General features: G+C 54.3%; 3 protein-coding genes across 7 annotated transcripts; 1 reads left to right on the top strand and 2 right to left on the bottom strand.

The window, feature by feature from the left end:
• Positions 1-1,676: 1,676 nt before the first annotated feature.
• On the bottom strand, positions 1,677-4,746 carry CMTM5 (CKLF like MARVEL transmembrane domain containing 5). 3 transcript variants are annotated; one of them, XM_063697780.1, is made up of 6 exons: positions 4,652-4,746; positions 4,082-4,268; positions 2,958-3,110; positions 2,337-2,429; positions 2,077-2,161; positions 1,753-1,986 (listed from the first exon to the last, which is right to left on the bottom strand). In XM_063697780.1, exons 2-6 carry the CDS (start codon positions 4,205-4,207, stop codon positions 1,973-1,975), a joined length of 471 nt encoding a protein of 156 aa, XP_063553850.1. In that variant the 5' UTR covers positions 4,208-4,268; positions 4,652-4,746; the 3' UTR covers positions 1,753-1,972. The 3 variants fall into 3 exon arrangements, with proteins under 3 accessions (XP_004055015.1, XP_063553850.1, XP_063553851.1); XM_063697781.1 differs by lacking the exon at positions 4,652-4,746 and adding an exon at positions 4,399-4,627; XM_004054967.4 differs by lacking the exons at positions 2,337-2,429; positions 4,652-4,746 and having other exon boundaries at positions 1,677-1,986; positions 4,082-4,624.
• A 309-nt stretch (positions 4,747-5,055) lies between these two features.
• IL25 (interleukin 25) lies at positions 5,056-8,661 on the bottom strand. Of its 2 annotated transcripts, XM_063698339.1 has the most exons (3): positions 8,495-8,661; positions 8,074-8,294; positions 5,056-5,834 (listed from the first exon to the last, which is right to left on the bottom strand). In XM_063698339.1, exons 1-3 carry the CDS (start codon positions 8,501-8,503, stop codon positions 5,579-5,581), a joined length of 486 nt encoding a protein of 161 aa, XP_063554409.1. In that variant the 5' UTR covers positions 8,504-8,661; the 3' UTR covers positions 5,056-5,578. The 2 variants fall into 2 exon arrangements, with proteins under 2 accessions (XP_063554409.1, XP_018865227.3); XM_019009682.4 differs by having other exon boundaries at positions 8,074-8,661.
• Positions 8,662-15,883: 7,222 nt separating this feature from the next.
• EFS (embryonal Fyn-associated substrate) lies at positions 15,884-25,096 on the top strand. 2 transcript variants are annotated; one of them, XM_004054963.5, is made up of 6 exons: positions 15,884-16,463; positions 20,670-20,948; positions 21,222-21,362; positions 21,464-22,186; positions 22,537-22,626; positions 23,838-25,096. In XM_004054963.5, exons 1-6 carry the CDS (start codon positions 16,446-16,448, stop codon positions 24,270-24,272), a joined length of 1,686 nt encoding a protein of 561 aa, XP_004055011.3. In that variant the 5' UTR covers positions 15,884-16,445; the 3' UTR covers positions 24,273-25,096. The 2 variants fall into 2 exon arrangements, with proteins under 2 accessions (XP_004055011.3, XP_055218332.1); XM_055362357.2 differs by lacking the exon at positions 20,670-20,948.
• The last annotated feature ends 416 nt before the right edge of the window (positions 25,097-25,512 follow it).

The following is a 25,512-nucleotide window of genomic DNA, read 5'->3' on the forward strand; positions in this document are numbered from 1 at the left end:
GTCTCCCCCTGCCCCCTATCATTCAGCACCTCACTGTGAGGGCATCTTGAGACTCTGGGGCCAATCAACACTGAGCCCAAACCAATATGCCATGAGGACCAAGCCTGGGCATTGCTCATTTCATGTTGGTTCTCACACAGACACAGACGGCACAGGTGCCTGTACAGGGAAACACTGTGGTCACATTTCTGCTCTCTCTAAGCTCCTACTGGGGACAGTCCGGCCTGGATCACACAGCTGCTTGTGGGACAGGCCCGGTCCTGACCCCATTCTGCACAAAGCAAATCCCCACTCCCCACTGGGCTTTGCAGCCAGGCTCTGCTGACCGCCTCCTTAACCGTTCACCTGGCACCCCATCTCCCTGACTCCCCAAGTGGAGCCTCTTCTATCCCTCCTCTGAGACCATGAGAATGGACTGTGCATAAAGCCCTGAGAAATGTGAGCAGTGACCAGAGAAACACAAAATCCTGTTGGTTCTAGCCCAGGAGAGGCTGCCAGCTCTGATGGTGAGCCAGGACACAAGGATAGGAGAACAGGAAGCAGGAGGCAGGAAAAAGACCAAGAGAGAGGAGTGGCTGCCACCAAGGAAGCAGAGCACTGTGACCAGAGTTCAAGATCCAGGGTTCGGGCAGGACTTGGGAGCTGGGGCCTGCAGCTGGAAGGAGCGCTCCAGAAGAAGGATTGTATCTCAGGGCGGGAACACACATACATCAGCCACAGGAGATAGCACGTCAGCTGGGATGGAGCTGCTGAGCCAGGCCATGCTGGGCTCCTCGGGCTGGGCAGGAACGTCTGGCTGCACATCTGTCTGTCTCAGCCCAGCAGGGCTGACTCCCGGGCTGTGGCAGTGTCTGCTCCAAACTCCCCTGAGCCTTCCCATAGCATTCACTGTGGGGAACTCTTGACCAGCTTGTCTCTTTCCTAGCCTGTGAGTGCTCAAGGGCAGGCCCCCCTGTCACCTCTGAGGCCCTGGCGCCCAGCACAGTGCGCATGGAAGATGCTCAGGAAATGTGTGCTGAGGAGCTGGCAAGCTGGGAAGGTGGACCCGCAGTGGAGGGAAGAGTTGGCCATTCTTTTCTGAGCTACAAGGAGGCTCAGTACAGTATCCAGAACACTCACTTAGGTGTCAGAAGAGCTGCGTTCTGGCCCTAGCTCTGTCACAAATGAGTTCACCTCCCCTGGCTGGGCCTGTTTTCTCTTATGTGAAATGAGGGCATTGGACCAGCTGATAATCAACGGCTCTCCCAGCATTCGCATTTTGGGAAATCTCTCCCTCCTCTGATACCTCAGGCTGCCCTCTCCCTGCGTCCTGTGGGCCAAGTCTTCCCCACACCACAAGGGGGAGCTCTGCACACGCCCCAGGCAAGCACCTGGCCTCCAGCCCACTAACCTGCGGGAACAGGTGTGGTGGTGCATGCATGCTCCCATGAGGAAGGCTGTGCCTTCTCAGACACAGAACTCCAGATGCCCAGCCACCAGGCACACCACAAAGTGGCCATGCACACAGAGGTGTAGCGTAAAAGTTTTGTGCTGGAGGATGTCTGGCTAGCCCCCACATCCTCACTGCTCAGACCCAGTCCCAGAGAGAGACCACGACCTGCTCTGGCAACATTCCCATGAATACTCCTTGACATTCCTGACCTGCCTAATTTCTGGGGAAGAAAGAGACTCACCAGTAGAATTTGAATATTTTAATTTGGGAATGACTTAGAGGCCCAGATTCCTCCTCTCCACCCCCCCCCCCCTCCGCCCCCGCCGATAAGTTCCCCTCCTCTGGCCAGAGCTTCATGAGGAGCCACATCCTGGAGCACCAGGCTCCACAGATAAGTCCCCAGTGACGTCTCAGGCCAGACTGCTCTGTAGGGCTGGGGTGGGGTTTGGCGGGCTGGGGGCTAGTGAATCCCAAGGAGACGTGTCTGGGCTCCACTGTCCTCTCTGGCTGGCTGGGCCTAGGAGCCAGGTAGCCCCAGAGTCACTGCTGGTCCCCTGTGAGGATGGAGCCAGGTAGGGACCCACATCAGGATGGGTAGCTAGGGTGGGGAGGGCATCTCCTCTCCACAGAGCACAGGCACTCACCCTGGCTGGCCCCGGGTGCCATCTCAGTCCGGTAGATCTTGAAGGCATCATAGGCAAAGATGGAAACCAGGATGATGCCAAAAACCTGTGGGAGTGGGAGTGGGGATGGCAAAACAGAGGCTATAGGGCCATTGGGTTAAGGTATAGGGCGAGGTGCAAGCCAGAACCCCAAGCCCTGGCTGTGGCTTCTGATACAGAAAGTGTGCAAGCACCAGCCTGAGCTCCTGAGGGGCTAAGGAGTCCTGCAGGGCTGAACTCACAAAAGCAGCAATGGCAGCTCCATCCCGGGAGGTCACAGCTGCAAAGGAGACCACCAGGAAGATGATGATGGCACTGACACAGCGCAGGAAGTCCTGGGGGCCAGGGGTGCAGGGTTAACAGGACCTCAGAAGGCAGGGGGCGTTGCCCTGAAGTTTTCCAGGCTAGCCAGCAGCCCGACCCTGAGGGATTCTGAACCCCTCCACGGGATACCCCTCACACAATATGAAGCACATTCAAGAGACAGAGCGCTCACACTGCTACCCAGGGAGTGGAAGCAGATGAACCAGAGCAACCAGGACCAGAAGCCAGGCGCTGGGGCTGGAGCCCAGGGGACAGCGGCTGGAGTATGCCAGCCCGGGGGGTCAAGCCAGGCCAGGGCTGGGGCTGGACCTTTGCTGAGTGGGAGAGTAGATCTAGCGGATGTGGTCCTCCTGATTGCCCGTGGCCCTGCAGCTGTGAAATCAGTGTGAGTCAAAGCACACCTTTGAGTGCAGGGCATAGCATGGGACAAAGCCCAGCTGTGGTGTGGAAATGGAAAGAAGCTCGGGGAGGAAAGGAAAATGCATCATTTAGAGGAGAAGGAAGGGCCCCAAACTGGGCTAGGGGTCAGGGTTCCTCACCAGACAGGGCCAGTTAAGCCGGTCGAAGCGCTGGTAGTACTGGGTGGCATAGAAGAAGAGGAAGGCAAGTGTGATGAAGAACTCCAGTAGCGCCGCGGCCATGTAGGCAGAGATGGAGGCCGTGAAGCAGATGAAGATGATGAGGGTCAGGGCCTGCAGGACCGAGCATGTGGAACATGCCAGGAAGGGGACACAGGCAGGGGCCAGGGCTTTGCCTTCCCCTCCTTGGAAGCTCCCCTAGGCTGGCACCTACTACCTGTCCTTGGAGGGGAGGAAGGACTCTGGCACATCTCCCTATCCCCTGGTGTCAGGAGCCACCGTTGCAGGGCATTTGCCGGTCAAGGGCAGTCTCCGGCCTCCCACTCTGCTCACCCAGCAACCCCAGCAGTCTGGCCAAGCCATACGGCTCCCAGGAGCACTATCCCACAGTAATTCATAGGTACAGTGTGAACGCCAGCCCCTGGAGTTGTGCCCACAGAGACCCGACTCCACAGGGACCAAGAGGAGCCCCCTGCCCCATAATGCTTTCCCCACCCCCAGATGCCTGAAAGCCCCCTGACAAGGACCAGAGCCTTTGATTCCATGCCAAGAGAGAAGGCAAATGCTGCCCAGTGGTTTCTGGGAGCCCCTTTAGCTCTGATGACCTAGGGTGGCATACGTGCAGAGGCCTTAACTCTACACTGTGGTCTTGCTAAGTAACCAGGGGAAGATCCTTTCCTGAGAAGAGATGTTTCTGGGCAGCAGACCACAGATAAAGTGCAGTTGCAGGAAGTCTGCCCTTTTTGATAGTTAGACTTCTTGGACATGCTGAGAAGTGGCCATGTTAGAGGCTGTCATTGCCCCTGTCCCATCCCTATGTCTCAAGCTTCCTCAATGTCCCAAAAAGTCATCCTGTCTAACTGCAGTCCTTCCTGCTGCAACTGAAACCTGCTGTAAATGTCTCCGGGTGGAGAGGCAGCAAGAAGGCAGAGTAGGAGACGAAGAAGGGGCAGCTGGGGGCAGGAGAGGTGTCCAGAGGGCCTGGGGAAGGAGGCTACTGAAGGGTGAGCTGGGGGCTGGCATAAGGCTGGCCAGGAGCCGGGGGTCAGGGAGATGGAGGCACCAGGTTGGGAGGCAGCTGTTACCAGCTCGGTTTCCAGCAGGATGCCCTTGTGGGAGGTGAGGAAGGCCTTGTCCACCGCGAAGCCCTGGAGCTCTGCAACTACCCCCTCCTCAGGGTGCCGGTCCCGGCGATCTCGAGCACTGAGCATCTTCGTAGGGCCCACCAACACAGCCCCCTACTGCCAAAAGCCCAGCAAGAGAAACAGAAATCTGGCAGGATGGGGAAACAGACAGGAGCAAGAAGGCACTTCGAGAAACCTGAAAGTGAAGCAGGAGGCTTGCCCACAGGGCCCCGGGAGAGAAGGCAGGCGCTGGGGGCCTTGCCCAGATGGGCCCTCACCCAGCTGCCCAGAGTGCCTCTGCTGCTGCCTGCACCAGCCCCCTAGAGACCCATGGGGAGGGGCAGAGAGGAAGGAGGCTCTAATCCCTCCCCTTGCTTAGAGCCCAACCCAGCCTGGAATAGAGAAGGAAGGGGAGAGGAGGAGGTGCGAAAAGAAACTGGGAGGAGCTGGGACGTGAGTAGAGGAACAGGGGCAGGACTGGGAGCCCCCAGGGACCTAAGCCTGAAGACATTTGTGTCCCCCTTCTCTAACCTTAACCCTCTTGTTTGGCCGGTCCTTTCTCCCATTTCCTTTTAGGGAGGGTGTGAGCTGGAGCCCAGCCCAGGCAGCACCCCCAGGACCAAGCTGCAGCAGCCAGGACTGGAGGACAAAGGCGGATTGTTGGGGGACAAGGGGGCGCTCTGTGCCTGCTGCAATGCCTCAATGGGCCTCTGTCTCTCCAGCATGCCGGGAGCGCGGCCTAGCCCCCACCCTGGTGTTCAGGATGGGCCAGGGAGACAGAGATGGGAGAGGACGGGAGGGTGCAGCGGAAACTCTGAAGGGCGGAGAGAGCTGGCAGGGTGGACAGAGGTGAGGGCCAATGGTGGAAAGGAGAAGGGACAGGCTGGGAGACCGCGAGATGTTCAGGCACCACGGATGCCAAATAGAGATTAGGCCATTTTTAAATAAAGATATTTATTTGGATAAATCTCTATACATTCAATAACAGCTTCCTCCTCAGAATCATCCATGTCAAAAGACTAGTAACTACACTAGAATGCACCCAAAGTAGATGCTCACTGAGTGATGAGTAAACAAACAAATAAAACGAGGGGCTCTTTCTTCTCCAGCAAGGGGGAAATATCTAGAAAGTGCCTGTGCTGGGCCAGGGTAGCAGGGGATGGGAAAAGAGGAAGAGACAGGAGTGGTGGCCTCCAGAAATGGGCAGAACTTTGAAAACCTTTCCTGAGAGAAAATGACAGGACACAAGCTTCCAGCGGCCCTAAGCAGCAGCTGCTCTTTTCAAAATGTGCAGAAGTGCAGGTTTTCCCCAAAGCCCCCCATCCTGTCCCGGGATCCTGCTGCTCCAGACAGCACTTCACAGGGGCCAAGCATCTGGGCATCCTGGCCCTTCATGGCAAGTGGTTGTACACCTGGCTCCAGGTTTCCCAAAAAGAGACCAGCCTCCAGCAGGTCCGGCTAGCCCATCACACGGGGCCGCACACACACACAAGCTAAGGAAACACGGTACAGCCTGCGCTCTAGGCAGTAGCCCTTGTGGGTGCCCTTCTCGCCATGGCATGGCCGCCGGTAGAAGACAGTCTGGTTGTGGTAGAGCAGCTCCGAGTTGCCCCGGGGGTCCATGTGGGAGCCTGTCTGTAGGCTGACGCAGTGCGGGCACAGGCAACGGGCGTGGTACAGGTCCTGGGGGAGCCGGTTCAAGTCTCTGTCCAACCTGTGGGGGCGGCACTTGTCAGGCCCTGGAAAGATGGGCCAGAAACAGAGAGGGTGGGGTGGCATGGGAGTGCCAGAAGAAGGAAATGGTCCGTCTGGGGCCTTGGCCTCTTGTCTCAGTTCTGAACCCACTTGCTGTGTAACTTTGAACAAGTCACCTCCCTCCTTTATTAAATTTTCCCCACTGTAAATGAGGGTAGCAGGTGACAGAATGCTTTCCAACTGGTCCTGGGACCCTGAGGGAGGCAGGGGAGGGTGAGCAGGCTCCTGCCTTAGCCTCCATTGACCAGCACTGCTTCTATCTGACTCAGCATGAGGTTTCTTATTGTAATGATTACACTTTAGGTGTTTTTGTTTGTTTGTTTTTTGATTTTTTGTTTTTGCTTTTTTGAGACGGAGTACCCAAGCTGGAGTGCAGTGGCACGATCTTGGCTCAACTGCAACCTCCACCTCCTGGGTTCAAGCGATTCTCCTGATGCCCGCCACCATACCCAGCTAATTTTCATATTTTTAGTAGAGATGGGGTTTCACGATGTTGGCCATGGTTGGCCAGGCTGGTCTTGAACTCCTGACCTTAGGTAATCCACCCACCTCGACCTCCCAAAGTGCTGGGATTACAGGCATGAGCCACCGGGCCGGACTTTAGGTGGTGTTTCTATTATTATTATAGCATTATTGCAAAAGTAAAAACCACTCTGACATCCAAGTATTAAAGAGTATAAAGAGTGAAAGCTAATAGTCTCTCCCTACCAGCCCCACTCCCCAGAAGAAGCTATCCTCAACTATTTCCTGCACATTCTTCCAGACGCTGTGCAAGCTTATATTATGAGCATACTTGAGAGTGCATGGGAAGACTTATTTACTTATTCTGAAAGGATTTCATGGCAAAAAAAAAAAAAAAAGAAAGAAAGAAAGATGAAAAACACTGAAAAGTAGATGTCCCACAGGTCTGCGACTCCATTAGTCTGGCAGGCGACAGTCTCCAGCTTGTGGGACCATTCCCCACACAGACAAGCCCTGGCAAATGGAATTAGCTAGCACATCACTTCCCAAAGTGGGTTCCCTAATAAATCAGCTGCACCTGTTGGGTGCTTAAATGAATTTGGGAAACACTAGTTTAATGGTTTACTTTCTACAGACTTCTTGCAGACTTTAATGTACAATGACAGTACGAATCTCCAAGGGGTAGCAGATAGAGCAGTCTTTCCCAAGTTTACCCGGCATCACTTTTTTCTGAGAAGCAGCTCATGGGATGAGCATTGCACAGAACACACTTTGGGGAAAGCCACCTGAGTGGTCCTCGGGTTCACAGACTCCCAGCAAGGGGTCTGGAAGACAGCTGAGTTAACCTCTGGCACCCGCCTCCCCTAAGAAGCTCCCATGCCATCTGATTTGACCCAGGACCCAGCCAGCTTCTGAGACCCCTCCAAAGAATCATGACCTGTAGTGTCCACACTAGATCCAATCTCAGCTAAATCTGACCCCCTCCCCACCACTGAACTTCTCCATCTACCCCCGAAGCCAATGCTAAGACAGAACTAGAAGGAAGAAGTGAAATCACGTGTCTGGAATCCCTAAGACCCTAGTTTTTAATATTTTGCTTCATCATTCATATTTCAGCACTTCCTAATATTTTTCATATCATGGCACAAATAGAGAACTATAATATTTATGTGGCACACTGAGTGAAAGAATACAGTACCCATGATCATGATCAAAGATATCCAGTCCACAGCTCCAGCCAGCCAGCTGCCCCCAAAAGTTAAGGGTTTCACTCCTTTAGCATGCTTATAACTAACCCATTCACGGCCAGGGCAGTATCAATTGGTATTGGGATGCTTCATGCCTGTATCATGCCATTATTCCCTAATATTTTACCCAGAAAAAACATGGGCCATTATAGGGATGTTTTAAAAGAAAAGGAGAGAACCAACATAAATACAGACTTTTACATACATTATATTTCACTGGATCTGCACATTAGCCTATGGGGCATTATATCATTTTGCAGGTGAAAAAAAAAAACCCCTGAGTTTTGAAAACTTGAATTGACTCAAGATCATCCAATGAGAGTCAGAGCTAGGACTCAAATACAGACCTTGTCTAACTCCCAAACCTTTACAGCCCCTATGAGATCAAAATAGGAAGGTAAGCTGGAATTGCCCTGGTCCCTCACGCATACCCTGACCAGCACACACAGGGGAGCATGTGCAGGCATTTGGGAGGGGCAGCAGACTCACTCATATCTCCAGGGGGAGATGGCCCTGCTGTTGAGGGGTCCATCTTCACTGGCCCTACAGGATCCTGGGTGCTGGTGGAGGCTAGCAGGCTCTTGGGGAGGCACAGGCACAGTGCTCCACCTCAGCAGCTCCTCAGAGGGGTACTGCCCTTCGCTGGGGCAGCAGCTGGGCCAGTGGCTGTAGGTGTGGGTTCCCATGACCATTGCCAAGAATGCAACCACCTGTAGGAAAAGGCTAATGAGAGAACTGTTCTCACCTAATCTGGGTCGCTCCCTCATCTGCACCCTCCCCCTGGGATCCCAGTTTCTCACTCTACTTGGCCCCCAGCCCCAAACCTGGCAGCTTGGCCTCCCTCCACCCTCAGCAGCATCTCTGCTCCTCTCCCTCTCAGCACAGCCCTCAGGCAGCCCTCTGCACTGACCTGGTACATGCTGGGCACTGCACACTCAGTCACAAGTGGGGCACTGACTGACAGGCCTCGTGGAAGCAGGCTGACTGGAGCAGGTTAGGAGTCCTGATTTTATTTTCAGCAAGCCTGTTTTGTTTATTCAAATTTATTTCCACTATCTTTTTAGGGAGTGACTTGAGATTAAAAAACAAAACCAAAAAAACTCTGAAAGTATTTCCAAAGGCTGCTTAAGATGCAATACTCATGGAAGTTGTGATGACCATCATTATATGCCCGGTAGCTGATTGGGTAAACTTTGCTCTTTGAATTTTTCTGGCCATGGGGTCAAAGCAATAACAGTCTGCTGTTCTGCGTTCTTGTGAACTGGCATTAGCGGGATTTCCCTGGTTGGTTTGGTAGCCAAAATTAGGAAATGTCTTGTGGCCTCCCTTCAAGAGGCCTCGTTTCCATGATCCCTGCTCCCCCCATCCAGGGTCTGGTTTCACCATTCCCCTCTTCCCAGGTGTCCCTCTGATCATCCACCTTCGTGATTATTTCCTTTCCCTTAGACATCCTTTGACTCCCATCCCCTTTGTTCTCTGACCTCTTCCACATTTTCAATGACCCCAAAATTCTATGACCCCCATCATCTATGACTTCTCCCCCATTGTCCATGACCCACTCCCTAACTCCCCCTTGCCCTCGCCAGTCACTGCCCCCCACCGGGGATACAAGCCTACCCTCACAGGGCTGCTGGAAGACCCTGACTTCCTAAGTTTGTCGGCTGGATGGGCAAGGTCTGATGGAAGAAGCTGTGGGTGAGTGTCCCCATTGCACAAATGAGAAGGTGAAGCAAGGAAGAGGAGGGAAACTGAAACAGCCTCACCTAAGACCCAACAGGAAGGAGGTCTCAGTTCCAGGAACCAACCTGCTCTCATTCACAGAGCCTTGGGGACCAAGCCCATGACAGGGTCAGCTACTGCTTTCAGGCCATGAAGTGAGCCCACTCAGCCTCAGCAGGTCCAGAAACATGGGCCACTGTTAGCCAGGAGGGTGTATGTGTGCCCCAGAAAGGCTTAGAGTTGGGCTTGACCCCAAAGACACAGGTCAGCCGGGTCCAGCCTGCTTGGGAGACACTGTGCTGAGAGTGGGCCAGTGTGCCCTTCCCCCCAGGTCCTTCTCTTCATGCTTGCCTATTGGCCTGCCTCATCCCCCACACCCACCCAACATACCCATACACAGACATTGCCCCTAGAATGATGTGGCTTGATTTGCATGTGCTTTCCCTTAGAAAATACTCCTCTAGTAACCAAGGACTAGGAAATAAACAAAGGGAACCAGGAATAACTTAAACTGCAAAGTGAGAGGAATCTTTCCAATGCATTAGGGCAAAGCAGCCCCAAAAGAAAGAAGTGATGAAGTCAAAGGGCAATCTGGAAAATTGGGAGAAACTGCTCTGCTCTGGTGAGTCTTGGGGCACCTGGAACTGTGGGATGGAGGGCACTCAGAAGAAGCAGGTAGTGGCTGGGAGAGCAGGGGCACTCAGGAACAGTGATGAGGCCAGTATCATGGCCCCACTCTCACTGTCTCACCCTCTGCCCCCAGTACTCGCAGACGTCCTCTCCCTTCCATATCCTGCTGGCCTCAGCTCCTGTGCACTTACATGTGCCAGGCATGGTGCTGAGCCCTGGGCATGCATCATCTCATTTTATCCTGACAATGAAACTATGACATGGAAACTATTATCCCCATGTTACAGATGAGGAAACTGAGGCCCAAGGAAATTTAGTAACTTACCCAAGATCACAAAGAAAGAGGCTGAGCTGGTTTCCCATTCCAGCTCTGACCAATTCCACATCTAACCTCCTGGCATGGAAGGGCCACACCGTGCCTACCCTTAGTTGGCTGTGAATGGAAGGGGAGCCCCACAGTGAATGCTTTCCTGCTCACCTGGGCTTGGGTTGGGACAAGTTTCAACTGCACCTGCTGAGGGCCACAGGGTGTGTCTGCCCACTTAGGTATCCAGCCCTGCTGTTCGGATTCACTGCACTAGCTCCCTTTCCTAGCCTTTTGTCTGGCAGACATGGCCTCAAGGTGGCTTCTGGTGCTCCTGGGAAAACCTCAATCCCAGAACAGGCTCTTAGGAGGCAGTGCCGTTTCAGAAGAGCTGGATACCTATGGGTCTCACTCTCACCAATCAGAACCTCAGGGCTAAGAAGGTAGTAGAAATGGAGTTGGCTCAGATCTCCTATCTTGACCCTTGCCCAGGAGGAGGTGTTCAAAGGAGCCAGAAGTGATCCCAACTACCTGTTTCACTTGCTGACGCTGCAGGGAGGACCCAGCCTAGGTCACCAGGAACGTTGCCCTTCAGAAGAGTCCTCTGGGGTGTCCCTCTAGGACAGAGGGAGAACCCCTCCAGGAAGGGTTGGCTTTTCCCACCCCCATGATGACCAGGACTGACCTGAGAACCTGTGATCTGAGCCACATGCCCCCACCCCACCCCACTTGCTCACCCTCTGTCCTTATCTCAGTAGCAACTTTGTGGGACTCCTTAGGGTGACTCCCTGTCATGAGAAACATTTTCCAGTGGGGTTTCCTCCTGAGGTGACTAGTTTTGGAATCCCTGAGTCACTTCAGCTTCCAGGGAACCCTTGGGGGTGTGAGGATAGGGGGGTGGCAATGGGGAGAAGGCTGGAGGCGGGAACAAAGGATAGTCTGCATGACACATGACATCAAGGTCCCCTCCCAGCACGTCTTCACCTGCCTAGGCCTGACCTGGCAGTTGAAGAGAGCTTCCTGGGATTCCTGTCCCTGTGGCCCAGAGGAAAGAGAGAAGCACCTGCCAGGAAAGGGCAGGGAAGATGTGGTGGAATACACTTCCCAATCTTGGCTTGGAAAGGCTCTTGGGGCTTACAGAAAGTGAGAATATGTCTTCCCAGCCCCTTCTCAGGAAGATATGCAAGTCTCCACCTGCTGCCTTGAAGTCTTGGCCCTGTCAATGACCAGCTCTGGATCTTGAGCCCTCTCTCTGCTCCTCCCTCTTCAATTGTAGAAGTGGGTGGGTTTGGGTGGGCGGGGATTGGGGGGAACATTAACCTGGATGGTCACAAAGGTGCCAACCAGCTTAGCTGCTCCAGACCTCAGCTCCTGAAATAGTGCTGAATCCACACGACTCAGCAGGGTCTACTGAAGCTCATCGGCACTCACTGTACGTGAAGCTAAGGCACCGAACGCCAAATGTTGAAATACTTCTACTCCTGCTGGTAAGTAGATGCTTCCCTCAGCCTTGGGACACCACCTTACCATACTTCCCTATGATCCAGCAACTAAAGGTTGAACACCTGGCACAGATGGAGGCCCCCAGAACAGTGCTCCCACTTTCTGATTGGTAGATGATAATGGTTTAGCTACAAAAATGCCTAGGCTCAGGAGCAGCCTTCAAGGAGAACCCAGTCTAGACCCTGGGAGACACATGGAGAATCAGAGTTAGCAGAACAAAGAACCCAACAAACCCATGTCTTTAGCCCAGGGCTGTAGCCTTCCCCAGGAGGCCCCTCAGCTTACTCGGCTTTGTCCTATAGTCATGGCTGCCTTCGTTCACTTATCCACTCACCAAATATTTATTGTGCACCTACTGTGTTCCAAGCACTATTCTAACTGCTAGAAATGCAGGGGAGGACAAGCCAGACAAGGTCTCTGCCTCATGAAGCTTACATTTTAGGAGGAGACAGATGATAAACAAGGAAACAAGATAATTTCTGATAATAATAAGTGCTATGAAGAAAATGAAACAGCATTATGAGATAGGGAGTTACTGGGGGTGGGGGAGAGGAAGGCAGGGCAACTTTAAGTTGGAAAGCCAGGAAAGGCCTTTCTGAGGATGCAGGATTTGACCTGATGACAGAAAGGGTCTGGGGGAAGTAGTTTAGGCAGAGGGGGCAGTACATGCAGAGTCCTAGAGGTGGGAAAGAGCATGGCATATTTGAGAAACAGAAAGGACAGTGTAGATGTTGAACAAGAGATAAGGAGGAGAGGGAGACAAGATGAGGTGAAAGAGGTGGGCAGGGAGCAGATCACATAGGGTCCTCCAGGCTACCATAGAGCATTTGGATTTTATTCCAGAGTCAGCGGGAAGGTATTGACTGGATTCAAGCATGAGCTACATGATATGTTTCTTGAGGGCAGGCACCATGTCCTTGACATTCTAGTGCCACCACAAGGCCATCACCAAATAACAATAATAGTAGTTGCCTTTGTCCAAAATTTGCACCTCATGGGCCTGATACTGTTCTTGGGATTCCCTTAATCCTCATAACAAGTAAATGCTAAAAGTTCAATTAACATTCCCACTCTACAGGCAAGGAACCAGAGGCTCCAGGAAGTCACAGAACTTGGCCAAGGTAACTAGCCAGTGTTAGAACCAGGATCAGAACCCAGGCAATCTAGGTGCTATGGGTCCAAAGAGAGGAGAACTGAAGAATTGGTGAGCACCCAAGAAGTTTTGGGTAGCAGGAGAAACAAGGAGAGGTCCAGGAAGTCTTGGGGTCAGGTGAGGAAAAAACCAGCTCATTGGACCTGCAGGGAAGGGGAAAGAATGGGAGAAAAGACTGGGACCCGGGAAGCCAAATAGAGGGGTTCCTTCCCTTCTTCTCCCTGAATATGGCAAGGGCAAACCTTGAAGACCCACTGCTTGAGGCCGCCACCCACCCAGGGTCTCAGCTACCTGCCAAGCCTGGGTTTTCTCCAACCTCACCTGCCCTCAACAACGAACACATTCAGCTTTCTGGAAAGCACAAGTCAGAGGGGAAGCCAAGGTAAAGAGGAAAAGCCATGGAAGAAGAGCACTGTGCCTGGCAATCTACATAAGCTTACTCCTCACCAAAGTCACTGCCACAGAGGAGGACCTGAGACTCGGATGCCCTATAACTGGACAAAGGTCACACAGCTAGTTAAGCAGGATTGACTTGTGACTCTGACTGGCTCCATTCCACACCTGGATATTCCAGAAGCAGCCTTATTTCCCACTGGTCTGTCCTCTGCTGTCCCTCTTCTATCCTTCCCCGGGCAGGGAAACTGCCTGCCCATCTCCCAAGCCAACCCTTGCCTGGTCCTAGCAGCTTCCTTCCTCCTTAGCCTTTTCTGGCCTCCATCTATTTCCCCTCGTGCCAGTCAAAGCATTCATCTTTGAAGACAGGGTTTCCTGCCCACCTCCACCTTGGACCCCAATTTGCCTTGGCAGTCTCCTGGGCAGAGATCACACCAAGTCATTCGCCAGCAGCTGGATATCCGTGTGCCTGGCAGCCAGGTCCCCCAGGGCTGGGGTCTGGAAGAGGTTGGAAAATCTTCCCTAGGGGCCACCTCCAACCTAACTGGAGCTGGGAAGCAGGAGCTCTCCCTGGAAATTTAAAAGTTCCTCTACCATCCCAGTGGAGTTGGAATCTATTCAGGAGTCTTCCATCATGGAGAGCCAGCCTAGAGCCAACACAGTTTATCCCCATCCCCATGTTTATCCCAGAATCTCTCCCTATTCCACCCCATAGGCTCCACCACACCCTTCCAGCAGAGGTTTCTTCACAGGTGCCCAGGTAATACAGTGGGGAAGGAGCTGGGGCAGGTGTCCTGACCACACTGTCCTAGGAAATGCCTAGATGTGTGGGCCTGTGGAATATTGAGGCGGGATTATCTGTCCAGGGCCTCAAGTTCACCAAGGGCTTTATATTACATTTCTGATCTTGTCTCTAAATAAGGTTATGCACAGAGTCATTCTCTATTGTATGTGTTTGAAGCGTTAATTTGTTCAATGTAAACATCCAAAATATACCACAGCTTTCAATCCTGTTTGTCATCTTGCTTTTTAAATACCAGGAACCTCAAAAATGGAAGAAGGCAGGCTTTACTCAAGCCTGAGAGGCCCTGATGTGTGTGTCCCAGAGGGAAGGTCCGGGGAAGCAGCACGCACTAAGGAGTTATCCCAGGGCAGAGGAGCTGTAGGGGGCTAGGAGCACCGTCCTTTCAGTGGAAACTCCTGGCGGGGCTAGATCCCAGCTCCTCTGGAAGAGTTCTAGCAACTTTTGTGCCAGCGGTCCTGCCCAATCCTCTCCTCATAGCAGCAAGAGTGAGCCAGGCTGAGGAGGCCGACAGGCCCAGACTGGCAGAGGAGTGTAAGAGGCCGCACAACCTGCCCGCCTGCAGCTCTGGGGCCAGACGCCCTGCTTCATGTTGTCACTAGGGCCAGAATCCATGTCCAGCGCCAGACTCCCCTCCTGTGTCCCGCAAGAACGGCCCAGCGAACCCTGTGCAGGGGAGGCGCCGAGGATTGGAGAGGCTCTGCTAAGGGCCCCGCTGGGCGGAAGGCGCGCGCTCCCTCCCATGGGAAAGACAGATGTGGGGCTAATGAAAGGGAGGCCGAGAGGCGCGGGGACGGCCGGGGAGACGGGGGCGTGGCGGGGAGAGGAAAGCTCCCGGAGAAAGCCGATCGGACCACCGCAAGCGAGGCCTGCAGCGGAGTCCGGAGGAGGAAGGCGCCGGGGACTGGGGCAGGGCCAGGGCGGGACGGGGGTGGGGGGTGTGGGGGGGTACCACAGGCAGTTGGACCCGAGGGTCCTGAGCTGAAACTCAACACCCGCCTTTGGAAGGATCGTCCCTCTTTCTCCTCCGCCCCTTCCCTTCCCCTCCCCTTTCCCCTCCCTCCTTTCTCTTAATCCCCAGGACGGAGCCCCGCGCCGGAGAGGAGAGGGCCTGAGGGGAGGAGAAAGGAACAGCACTGAGAGGGGCCAGGAGCCCAGGAAGGGGAGGGAAGGGCAGCCGCGGGCCAGGGGTGAGCCTGCGGGCCACGCGCGACCCCCGGAGCCTTCGCAGCCCTCTCAGTGTCCCCACTCCCAGCCCAGGCGAGTCCACAGGACCCGGGCCCCTGCTCCTCCTTCGCCTTCTCTTTGCTCCTTCTTTTGCTTCGTGACCTTTCTTTCCCTTCCCTGAGACACCTGGGAGCTGCCCCCAAGCTCTGGGGCGCCCCGCGGGGCCCTGCCAAGGGTGCGTGTGAGAGGGGGCGGCGGAGCCGGCGCCGGGTGCCAGGGGCCGAGGGTGGGAGCGGGAGCTCGTGGCCCTGCGCCCTGGAGCCGAGGACTGGAAGGGGGCTGGGCCCCTCCGCCGCCTGGGCGCAGGCCGCGCGTCGGGAAGGCCGTCCCGTCTGTTCCAGGGGTGCCTGCGTGCTGGTTGGTGCTGCCCGGGGCGAGGCGCCGTAGCGGCGACCTCAGACCCCCGGGCGCGCTGAGTGAGTGCGCGCGTGAAAACCGCCGCGCCGCCGGGGTGCGAGTGTCTGGGCAGAAGCGGCCACTCCAGCGACCCAGCCCCACGGCCACGCTCTCGGGGGCCTTTGGCTCCAGGCAACTTGGGGCAAGCGTCTCAGTTCTCGCTCTCCCTTCCTCCCAGCGGGGTCGCCGCAGACCCCAGCCCTGGGAGCACCGCTCTGCAGCGCGGCCGGCGGGTGGAGACGGTTGGCCCCTAAACTCGCTCGTCCAGCCCAACCGCCCCGGCGGCTTCTCCCAGCCCTCGAGGCTCTCCTGAGCGGCCTGGAGAGGCGTCGAGCGCAGTCCAGCGCCCGCCTGCTCACCCGCCCCGGCCCCGGAAGGGAATTTTCGGATCCTGCGAGCCCGGGGCGCCCCCGCGGCCTAGGGCGGGCAGCTCCCGGGGCCTGGCCGAGCCGGTGGCGCCCGGGAGGCCGCGGGGACAGCACGCAGCGCGCGCCGTTGGATGCCGTCCCGCAGCGACGCCCCGGCCCGCCCCGCTCCTCCTCCTGCCTGGCTAGCCTGCCTCTCATTTGGGAAGTTTTGTGGGTTTTCTTTCTCCTCCTCCAACCTTGGCGGAGGCCACGACTCAGGCGCCACAGCTGGGGGCTAGAGGCCGCGGACCATGGTGCGGGGCAGCCACCGCTGAAGTCAGCAAAACCGAGCCTGGCCTGAGGCAGGCTGCGCGGGAGGCCAAAGCCATGGCCATTGCCACGTCGGTGAGTCCACCAGGGAGTGGAGGCTGCCGGGGAGAGACCTCCACGGCCTGCCCTGCGCTCCTGTCACTTTATTTCTGCCCTCTCTTTGTCTCTCTCCTTGGTCCCTTTCTTCTCCAGGAGGCTGTGTCCCCCTCCTCTCACTTTTGTTTCCCTTCTCCCTCTCACTCCTCATCCCCTGCTCCTCCTGGCTCCGGGCTCGCCCCTCTTCCCTGCCCCCTCCCCATTCTCCTTTTTCTTCCTAGAGGCTGCGCCTGAATGGAGGGGAGGGGGCAAGCGTAGCCCGAGTCCTGTCTGCTCCTTTTGGGCGGGAACAGATGGCCACTGGTGGTTGGCAGGGGCTTGTGATTGGGAGGCAAGTAAAAGGTTTGGAGGGGGCTGAAAGGACCTAGTGGCTCACGGAAAACGGAAAACGGGAGGCTGAAGGACCCAAGGAGGCCCATCTCGAGATGAGGGATAGGGAAAAAAGGGAGATAGAGCAAAGGAGGGAGATCAGGCACGGAGAAAGAGAAGACAGAGGGAGGAGGGGAGGTGATGTCAGCCAGCCTCAGGCCACTTTCCAGGGATCGGGACAAAGGGAGGAGACAGCTGGCATGATGGGACAGTGGGAGGAGGCCTCCCAGAGAGCACAGAGGCTCTCTGCCACCCACATTAGGCTGGCCATTCCCTCACCAGTCAGCTGGGCTGCTGGGGGATAAAGCAGGAGTGGTCACACCCATCATCAATCAGTCCATCAACAACTCTGTCCTGCAATGGCAGGGCCCAGAGGCTTGGCTCCATTGGACAGAACTCAGTCCTAACACCGGGAGGAGCGCTCCACAGCCCCACCTCTGCTTTCTGTTCTACAGTCTATGCAGTCTGAATCCAGGCAGCTTTGTTCCCTTTCCACCCTCTTCTAGGTCCTGCCTAAGATTCCCAGGGAAGCGAGGCCATCACCTGCTTTCTGTTCCCCTCTCAGTGGGGACTCTCGGAGAGAGACTGGAAAGAGAAGCACAGAGCCACCCAATGTCCTCCCATACCCTTTGAGGACAGGTTCAAGTTTGGTTCTTTCTCAGACCAAACTCCATTTTTTTTTTTTTTTTTTTTTTTTTTTTTGAGACAAGGTCTCACCCTGTCACCCAGGCTGGAGTGCAGTGGCACAATCACGGCTCGCTGCAGCCTCAACCTCCTGGGCTCAGGTGATCCACCTACCTCAGCCTCTTGAGTAGTTGGGACTACAAGCACGCACCACCACATCAGCTTTTTGTATTTTTTGTAGAGGCGGGGTTTTGCCATGTTGCCCAGGCTGGTCTCAAACTCCTGGGCTCAAACAATCCATCCACCTCAGCCTCCCAAAGTGCTGAGATTACAGGCATGAGCCACCGCACCTGGCCCCAAATTCCTTTTAGTTACTCAATCTGTAACGATGGCCAGGAAACCCTAGCTCAGAGTGGGGAAGGAGGCCCTCTGGAGATAGAGTACCTCTGGGAGTACTCTGGCATAGAGATACTGGTTCAGAAGCCACCTGGTCAGCTTTGTAGTCCCAAGAACGTAGATTTTTCTTTTTGGGGTCAGGGGCATTTATGCTAATCAAACTCACAGGAGTCTAATAACAGCTATTATTTATTGAGCATTTACTGCACCTGGCCCTGTGCTGCGCTTTGTCATAGTTTCTTTATGCGTTATCTCATGCAACTCTCACAACTACCCTGTGAAGGTAGTATCGTTATTATCTGAAAATGGATATGCGCATATGGAATTCTACAAAGAAGGAAATTGAGACTCAGAAAGGTTAAACAATCTGCCCAAAGGAACCTGGCTAGAAAGGGACAGACCTCGCAGGGCACGGTGGCTCACGCCTGTAATCCCAGCACTTTGGGAGGCAGAGGCGGGCGGATCATGAGGTCAGGAGATCGAGACCATCCTGGCTAACACAGTGAAACCCCGTCTCTACTAAAAATACAAAAAATTAGCCGGGCGTGGTGGCGGGCGCCTGTAGTCCCAGCTACTCGGGAGGCTGAGGCAGGAGAATGGCGTGAACCTGGGAGGCGGAGCTTGCAGTGAGCCAAGATCATCGCGCCACTGCACTCCAGCCTGGGCGACAGAGCGAGACTCCGTCTCAAAAAAAAAAAAAAGAAAGAAAGAAAGAAAGAAAGAAAAAGAAAGGGACAGACCTCCAAGCAGTGGGTCGCAACGGTAATCCCAGGTATTTAGGAGGCTGAACCCAGGCATTCAAGGTTACAGTGAGTTATGATTGTGCCACTGCACTCCAGTCTGGACCACAGATCAAGAGCTGATCTCTAAAGAAATATTTTAAATAAAATTTTAAAAGAAAGAGACACAGCCAAGACTCAAGCCCAGGTCTGCCTCTAGAACTGTGCTTTTAATCCCCTGGCTAGATCCAAAAGACTGATTTATAATTTACAACTAAAAAGAAAAGTGCAGCACTAACCGGGAATTTGTGTCATCTGGTTAGCACATTTCTTTGTGTGGGACAATATCCTTTAGAAACCAAAATATAATCAGAAAATGGTTTGGTGAGTTGGGAATCAGGCAAGAAGAGGGGTCAATTTGTTGTTAAAATCACCCAGCCATGAGAGGCCGGACAACCTCACCACCAGAGGGAAACATCAGCTCAGAGGAATATGCACTCCTGCTGACTCTAGCAGGGCATCCTTCTCCCTAGGGTCTGGTGGCAGCCTGCCTGAGATCTTTAACTTGAGATTTTTTTGCTGAATTAGTCAGTCCATTTGGCTACCTGGCTAGTAATGCCTAACTAGCTGCTCTCCAACACTACATGTAAGTCACCACTGCCTGGGATCCTACCAGCAAGCATCATCATTTAGCAATCAAAACTGAAGCTGAATGTAATTGTATGTTTTGAGTGGTTTTAGCTTGATTCTACCAAATGACATCATGGAGCAAGAGCACTGCGAAGGGTTATAGGAAAGGGAAATAGGGTATAAGAAGGCTTTCCTATGCGCTTGACTTGCTTTTGAGTTAGGGACCCTCTGAGCCACTGTTACTACTCTTTCTTTTAAGTAGATTCCTACATTTGTAATTGTGGAGAAGCAGTAGCACAAGTGATTGAGAGCGCAGGCTCTGGGATCAAGCAGCTTAGGGCTCAGATTATGCTCCACAAGCTGTGCCAGCGATATGGCATCAGACAAAGTACTAACCTCCCTCTTCCAGTTTTCTTTCCAAAATGGGGTAATGACAGTTCCTCCCTCGTAAGGTTGTTGTGAGAATTAAATGAGATGAGTTGATTAATGCAAAGATTTGCACAGTGTCTGGAAACGTTGTTTGCACTTGGTACCTGTGAGTTATTACCTGAGCCTGTGGCCCTTGATGGAAAAAGCTTATAAGCCCCCACCAGACAGGACTGGAAACAGGATGATACATGTTTCCTTTTGGTTGGCCTGCCAACCCCCTTCACACACACACACAAAGACACACTCTGTCCTGCAATGGAAGGGCCCATTGCTAAATGATGATGCCTGCTGGAAGGATCCCAGGCAGTGGTGACACACACACAAGAATACACACTTTTCTCCATGGTAACCTCAGCCTCTTCTGGTAGAACTTTATTTGCTCAGACTGAGAGCAAAACAATTGCTTTGTTTCTGTTTTCTTTCTTATTATGCCTAGGCACACTGTCTGGACTAGGCCTCTCCCAGTCTCTCAGAATGAGAGGTCTCTGTGGCTGCTTAATCTAACCTTTTGCTAGTGAGGGATAATGACTTGGGAACAGAGAGAAGGTCTATGAGAGACTGTAGCAGGGCTTCATATGTTTTGGAAGAAATTCATTCAACATGTGTAATGACCAATTCCAGGTCAGGCCTTATTGCAAGGACTAGAAATATAGCCGTTCCTGTGTTCATAGGGTTTACAGTATAAGGGAAGAAATCGATACAAAAGAAGCAAATAGACAAATAGTATAAAGTACAAGGATGGAAACAATAGGTGGAGACAAACAGAAAATGGGGCGGGGAGAAGAGTAAAGAATCGGCCTCTCTGAGGAGAGCTGGTCTAGTTGAAGGAACTGAAAGGAAGAGGGAGAATGCAAGAGGTGAAGCTGGAGAGAAGCTAGGGCCCAGGTAGAAAGCTGCATCCAGAGTTCAGGTTTTTTAGCTTGAGGGAAATGCGGAGCTCCGAAGGGTTCTAAGCAGGGGTGACATGACCTGAAAGGGGTCTGAAGACCCTTCTCCCCACTCCCACCTCCCCCACCAGGCCCAGCTGGCCCGGGCACTGTATGACAACACCGCTGAGTCCCCCCAGGAGCTGTCCTTCCGCCGAGGGGATGTCCTACGGGTCCTGCAGAGAGAGGGCGCTGGTGGACTGGACGGCTGGTGCCTCTGCTCCCTACACGGCCAGCAGGGCATTGTACCCGCCAACAGGGTGAAGCTCTTGCCTGCTGGCCCAGCACCCAAGCCCAGCCTCTGTCCTGCGTCCCCAGCCCAGCCTGGCTCACCATATCCAGCCCCAGATCACAGCAATGAGGACCAGGAGGTGAGAGTGGGAGCCTCCCCAACCCCAAGCCAGAAAAGCCCCATTCCTCCCCAACTAGCCCCACCCAGGGCCTGCAGCAGGTGGGCAGGAAGAGCCCTGAGGCCACAGCTCTTCACTGCTCTGCGCTGGACAAAACCTGTCTACCAACCTTTCTGAGCTGTGGCCCTCTCGGTACAGGGAGAGTTAGAAGGTCTCTAAGCTCCTCGCACTCAGACATTATCTGATCACCGCCCCCTCCGTTCCTCCTGACCCCCCATCTATTTGATCCCTCAGGTGTATGTGGTGCCGCCCCCAGCTCGGCCCTGTCCAACCTCAGGACCTCCAGCTGGACCTTGCCCACCCTCTCCTGACCTCATCTACAAGATACCCAGAGCTAGTGGGACCCAGCTGGCTGCTCCCAGAGATGCCTTGGAGGTGAGGGCTAGAGGTCCCTGTGTATGTTGGGTGGGAGACAAATGGCCCCAAGGGAGGGTTCATCGCTGAGCTGACAGATGACTGACCACTCCTGTCCGCAGGTCTACGATGTGCCCCCCACCGCCCTCCGGGTGCCCTCCAGTGGCCCCTATGACTGCCCTGCCTCCTTTTCCCACCCTCTGACCCGGGTTGCCCCGCAGCCCCCTGGAGAGGATGATGCTCCCTATGATGTGCCTCTGACCCCAAAGCCACCTGCAGAGCTGGAACCAGATCTGGAGTGGGAAGGAGGCCGGGAGCCAGGGCCCCCCATCTATGCTGCCCCCTCCAACCTGAAACGAGCGTCAGCCTTACTCAATTTGTATGAAGCACCCGAGGAACTGCTGGCAGACGGGGAGGGCGGGGGCACTGGTGAGGGGATCTACGATGTGCCTCTGCTGGGGCCAGAGGCTCCCCCTTCTCCAGAGCCCCCTGGAGCCTTGGCCTCCCATGACCAGGACACCCTGGCCCAGCTTCTGGCCAGAAGCCCCCCACCCCCACACAGGCCCCGGCTCCCCTCAGCTGAGAGCCTGTCCCGCCGCCCTCTGCCTGCCCTGCCTGTCCCTGAGGCCCCCAGCCCCTCCCCAGCGCCCTCTCCTGCCCCAGGCCGGAAGGGCAGCATCCAAGACCGGCCTCTGCCCCCACCCCCACCCCGCCTGCCTGGCTATGGAGGCCCCAAGGTCGAGGGGGATCCAGAGGGCAGGGAGATGGAGGATGACCCAGCAGGACACCACAATGAGTACGAGGGCATTCCGATGGCCGAGGAATATGACTATGTCCACCTGAAGGTGAGCGCCCCTTGGCAGCCCCACCAGGAGGGACCCCAGAGGGACCAAGGGGAGGGGTGTGGAGACCTAGGGCACAGAGGCAGAGCCTCCCTGCCTCCCTTCTGTCCCCCTTCCCTCTACCCTGCAGCCTGGGACCCCAGTACTTGGCCACAACACTTGTACCAGTGCCACACTGTTCCTCCTAGACCCAGCCTGGGGCCACCAGAGCTCTCTGGAGTCAAGGGACTACAACCTCTGATAACAGGAGTGTCCTTCGGAAGGAAGGGGGTCCGGGAAGGGGCAGAAAGGCCACAGAGGCCACCCCGTCCTGCTCCCCCACCCCGACACTGAGACCTGATCCCCTCCTGCAGGGCATGGACAAAGCTCAGGGATCTAGGCCCCCGGATCAGGCCTGCACAGGGGATCCTGAACTGCCCGAGAGGGGGATGCCGGCGCCGCAGGTGACCCTGGCGGGAATGGTGCTAGAGAAGGGGGCCGGGGAGGGAGGAGTGGGGACTTGGGAGAAGAACTGAGCCATCAACCGTGGAAGGAAATAGGTTAGGATGGAGTGAGAGTTCACAGGAACCAGGGACAGAGCGGAGGCTAGTTAGAAATCTACAGGAAGGAACTGGACCTTGGAAGAAGATGTTAGGAATTCAGAAAGAGGGGAAAGAATGTGTTGGAGAGGAGTCAGAAAATCAAGCCGCCAGGAGAGCAGAAAGTTTCTGAGTTGTGGGGTCAGAGCTGGGCCTGGGGACTTCTGAGCCTCCTTCCAACTGTGAATTCCTGGGCTCCTAAGAGACCTGGCATCTAATCCCAGCTTCACTACTGAGAAGCCAGGGGCTTTGAAGCCGTCAGTTAATCTCTCCAGGCCTCAGAAAGTGAGGTGGTTTCCTCAACCCTGCGTAGAATGGTGGCAACACAATAGCTACCATTTATCAGGTATTTACCAAGTGCCAGACCCTGTGCTAGGCACACTGCACGTGTTAGTATTAATCATAGCCACAGTTAACACGCATCTGGTGCTCACAGTGTGAAATGCACTGTGCTAAGCCCTTTCTGTATATTATCTCAATTGATCTTCACTGCAGCCTCATGAGGTACATACTAGAACTGCACTATCTAGTACAGTAGCCACTAGCTACATATGGCTATTGAGCACTCAAGATATGCCTAGTTCAAATTGAAATATGCTGCAAATATAAAATGCACCCTGGATTTTACAGACTCAGTATGGGAAAAATCTCAATAATTTTCATGTTGATTATATGTTGAAATTATAACATTTTTATATTTGGAGTTAGATAAAATATATTGGGTTTTTTTTTTTTTACCACTTTTAATGTGGCTACTAACACATCTAAAATTTCACATGTGGTTCACATTATGTTTATATTGGACAGTGCAGTCCTAGACTCCCTGTTTTAGAGTTAAGGAAACCAAGTTCAAAGCCTTGTCTGAAATCAAGTTTGAGGTTGTTTGAATCCAGATCTATCTGATATCAAGTGTGGGTGCTTCACTGCTGCTCTCTCTAGAATCTAAACTTTCCGACGGGCAGAGGTAAGAGCTAAAAGGATCGCCCTTGGGAAGAAAGAGAGGAAGGAGAAAAGAAGCGAGGGAGGAAATGGCACTCATGAGAATGTTCTCTCTGACCACTCCTCTTGCCCTTCAGGAGGCCCTGTCCCCAGGGGAGCCACTGGTTCTGTCCACCGGAGATCTACAGCTCCTGTACTTCTATGCTGGGCAATGCCAGAGCCACTACTCGGCCCTGCAGGCAGCCGTGGCAGCCCTGATGTCCAGTACCCAGGCTAATCAGCCCCCGCGCCTTTTCGTGCCCCACAGCAAGAGGGTGGTGGTGGCTGCTCATCGCCTGGTGTTTGTTGGGGACACCCTGGGCCGGCTGGCAGCCTCTGCCCCTCTGAGAGCACAGGTCAGGGCTGCAGGCACAGCACTGGGCCAGGCATTGCGGGCCACTGTGCTGGCTGTCAAGGGAGCTGCCCTGGGCTACCCATCCAGCCCTGCCATCCAAGAGATGGTGCAGTGTGTAACAGAACTGGCAGGGCAGGCCCTGCAATTCACTACCCTGCTCACTAGCCTGGCTCCATGAAGGTCCTTTGGCACAGCTCTGCCCCTCCCCTGCCTGCCAAAGCCCCCCTTTAGGCCTTGGGTGGCTGGAGGGCTTTGTTAAGGGACTAGGAGAAATGGGGGTATCTTTCCCCTTTCCTGCCCTTTCTGCTCATCTCAACCTCTCACAGAGGTGTCTTCTCCCCCTAACCTACAGCTTTTTGTACAAGCCATTTTGTATAAATTATTTATATTTAATATTATTCCCTGCTTTGTCAGGAGCAGGTACTAGGCTCTGGGGCGGTGAGGAACTGGATCCTTCTCTCCTCAGCCTAGGGTGGAGGTCACTGCACTGCCACCCACCTCTGGAAGACTGCCCGTGAAAAGTCAGGTGGCAGAAACCTGGGGCCACATAGAGCCTCTCTCTTTTCCTGTTTCTGGGCTCTAGAAGATCAGCACTGCACTGTTAGCTGAAAGTGCGGGCAAGACATAAACTGTCCAGAGTTTGAAGGTTCTCAGAAAGACCAGAGGGCTTCTCCCCACAGAAGGCGGAGAGAGCTGGGGCTCAGACATGGGTGTGCACCTCAATAAACCCTGCTGTCTGCCTCCCTGACTCTGCTTCTTGGGAGCATGGTGAGCAGCCCTGGTGCTCAGCAGCCATACCTATGGGACACACACTACGAAAAGGATGCCTTTAGGGTTTGGGGGAGATTTTACTCCTTTCTTCAACAACTATTCACTGGACAAGTTCTCTGCTCCCATGATGCGCCAGGCACAGTTCTGCAAGTATATTGTGAATGTATTGTTCTAGTGGGATACACAAATAAGTCAGTTAAAATACATAAATAAAAACATAAACCTGCCATAGATTCGACATTTGCTGGTGATGGAAGTCGGCAGGATGATGTGAAGAAACTAAGTAGATGAGGGGAGAGAGCAGTGAAGGAGACTTTAGACAGGATGGTTGGGAGGTGAGATCTGAACTGAAACCCAGAGGAGGAGAGTCTGAGGACTAGTGTTCCCAGAAGGCAGATGCCGATGACTGACCTGAGGGCCTTCCTCCAAGACTTCATTGTCATATGATGTCATTAGAGAGGTGTCAATGTGGAGAGAAGCTGACCACATAAGGGCCTTGAAATGTGCCATCCTGGAGAGGCCACCCCAACTAAAGGCCCAGCCTCAGCTTTGCACCACAGGATAGCTCTGGCCAACTGGAGACTGCTGCTGGCCAGTCTAGGCACCCTCTTCCTTAGGTGACACCAAGAGGGTATAGGCCTTTTCAC

Source organism: Gorilla gorilla, chromosome 15 (genome assembly GCF_029281585.2).
Source record: "Gorilla gorilla gorilla isolate KB3781 chromosome 15, NHGRI_mGorGor1-v2.1_pri, whole genome shotgun sequence".
Lineage (NCBI taxonomy): Eukaryota > Metazoa > Chordata > Mammalia > Primates > Hominidae > Gorilla > Gorilla gorilla.

Coding starts and splice junctions, on each gene's coding strand:
- CMTM5 (XM_063697780.1), bottom strand. CDS start 4,207: ATGCTCAGTGCTCGAGATCGCCGGGACCGGCACCCTGAGGAGGGGGTA. Junction 3,111..4,081: donor TCCTGCTGGAAACCGAGCTG/GTAACAGCTGCC, acceptor TCGGTCCTGCAG/GCCCTGACCCTCATCATCTT. Junction 2,430..2,957: donor GGCTTAACTGGCCCTGTCTG/GTGAGGAACCCT, acceptor CCTGGCCCCCAG/GACTTCCTGCGCTGTGTCAG.
- IL25 (XM_019009682.4), bottom strand. CDS start 8,351: ATGAGGGAGCGACCCAGATTAGGTGAGAACAGTTCTCTCATTAGCCTT. Junction 5,835..8,073: donor ATCTCCCCCTGGAGATATGA/GTGAGTCTGCTG, acceptor CCGCCCCCACAG/GTTGGACAGAGACTTGAACC.
- EFS (XM_004054963.5), top strand. Junction 22,187..22,536: donor ATGACTATGTCCACCTGAAG/GTGAGCGCCCCT, acceptor CCCCTCCTGCAG/GGCATGGACAAAGCTCAGGG. Junction 22,627..23,837: donor GGGGGATGCCGGCGCCGCAG/GTGACCCTGGCG, acceptor CTTGCCCTTCAG/GAGGCCCTGTCCCCAGGGGA.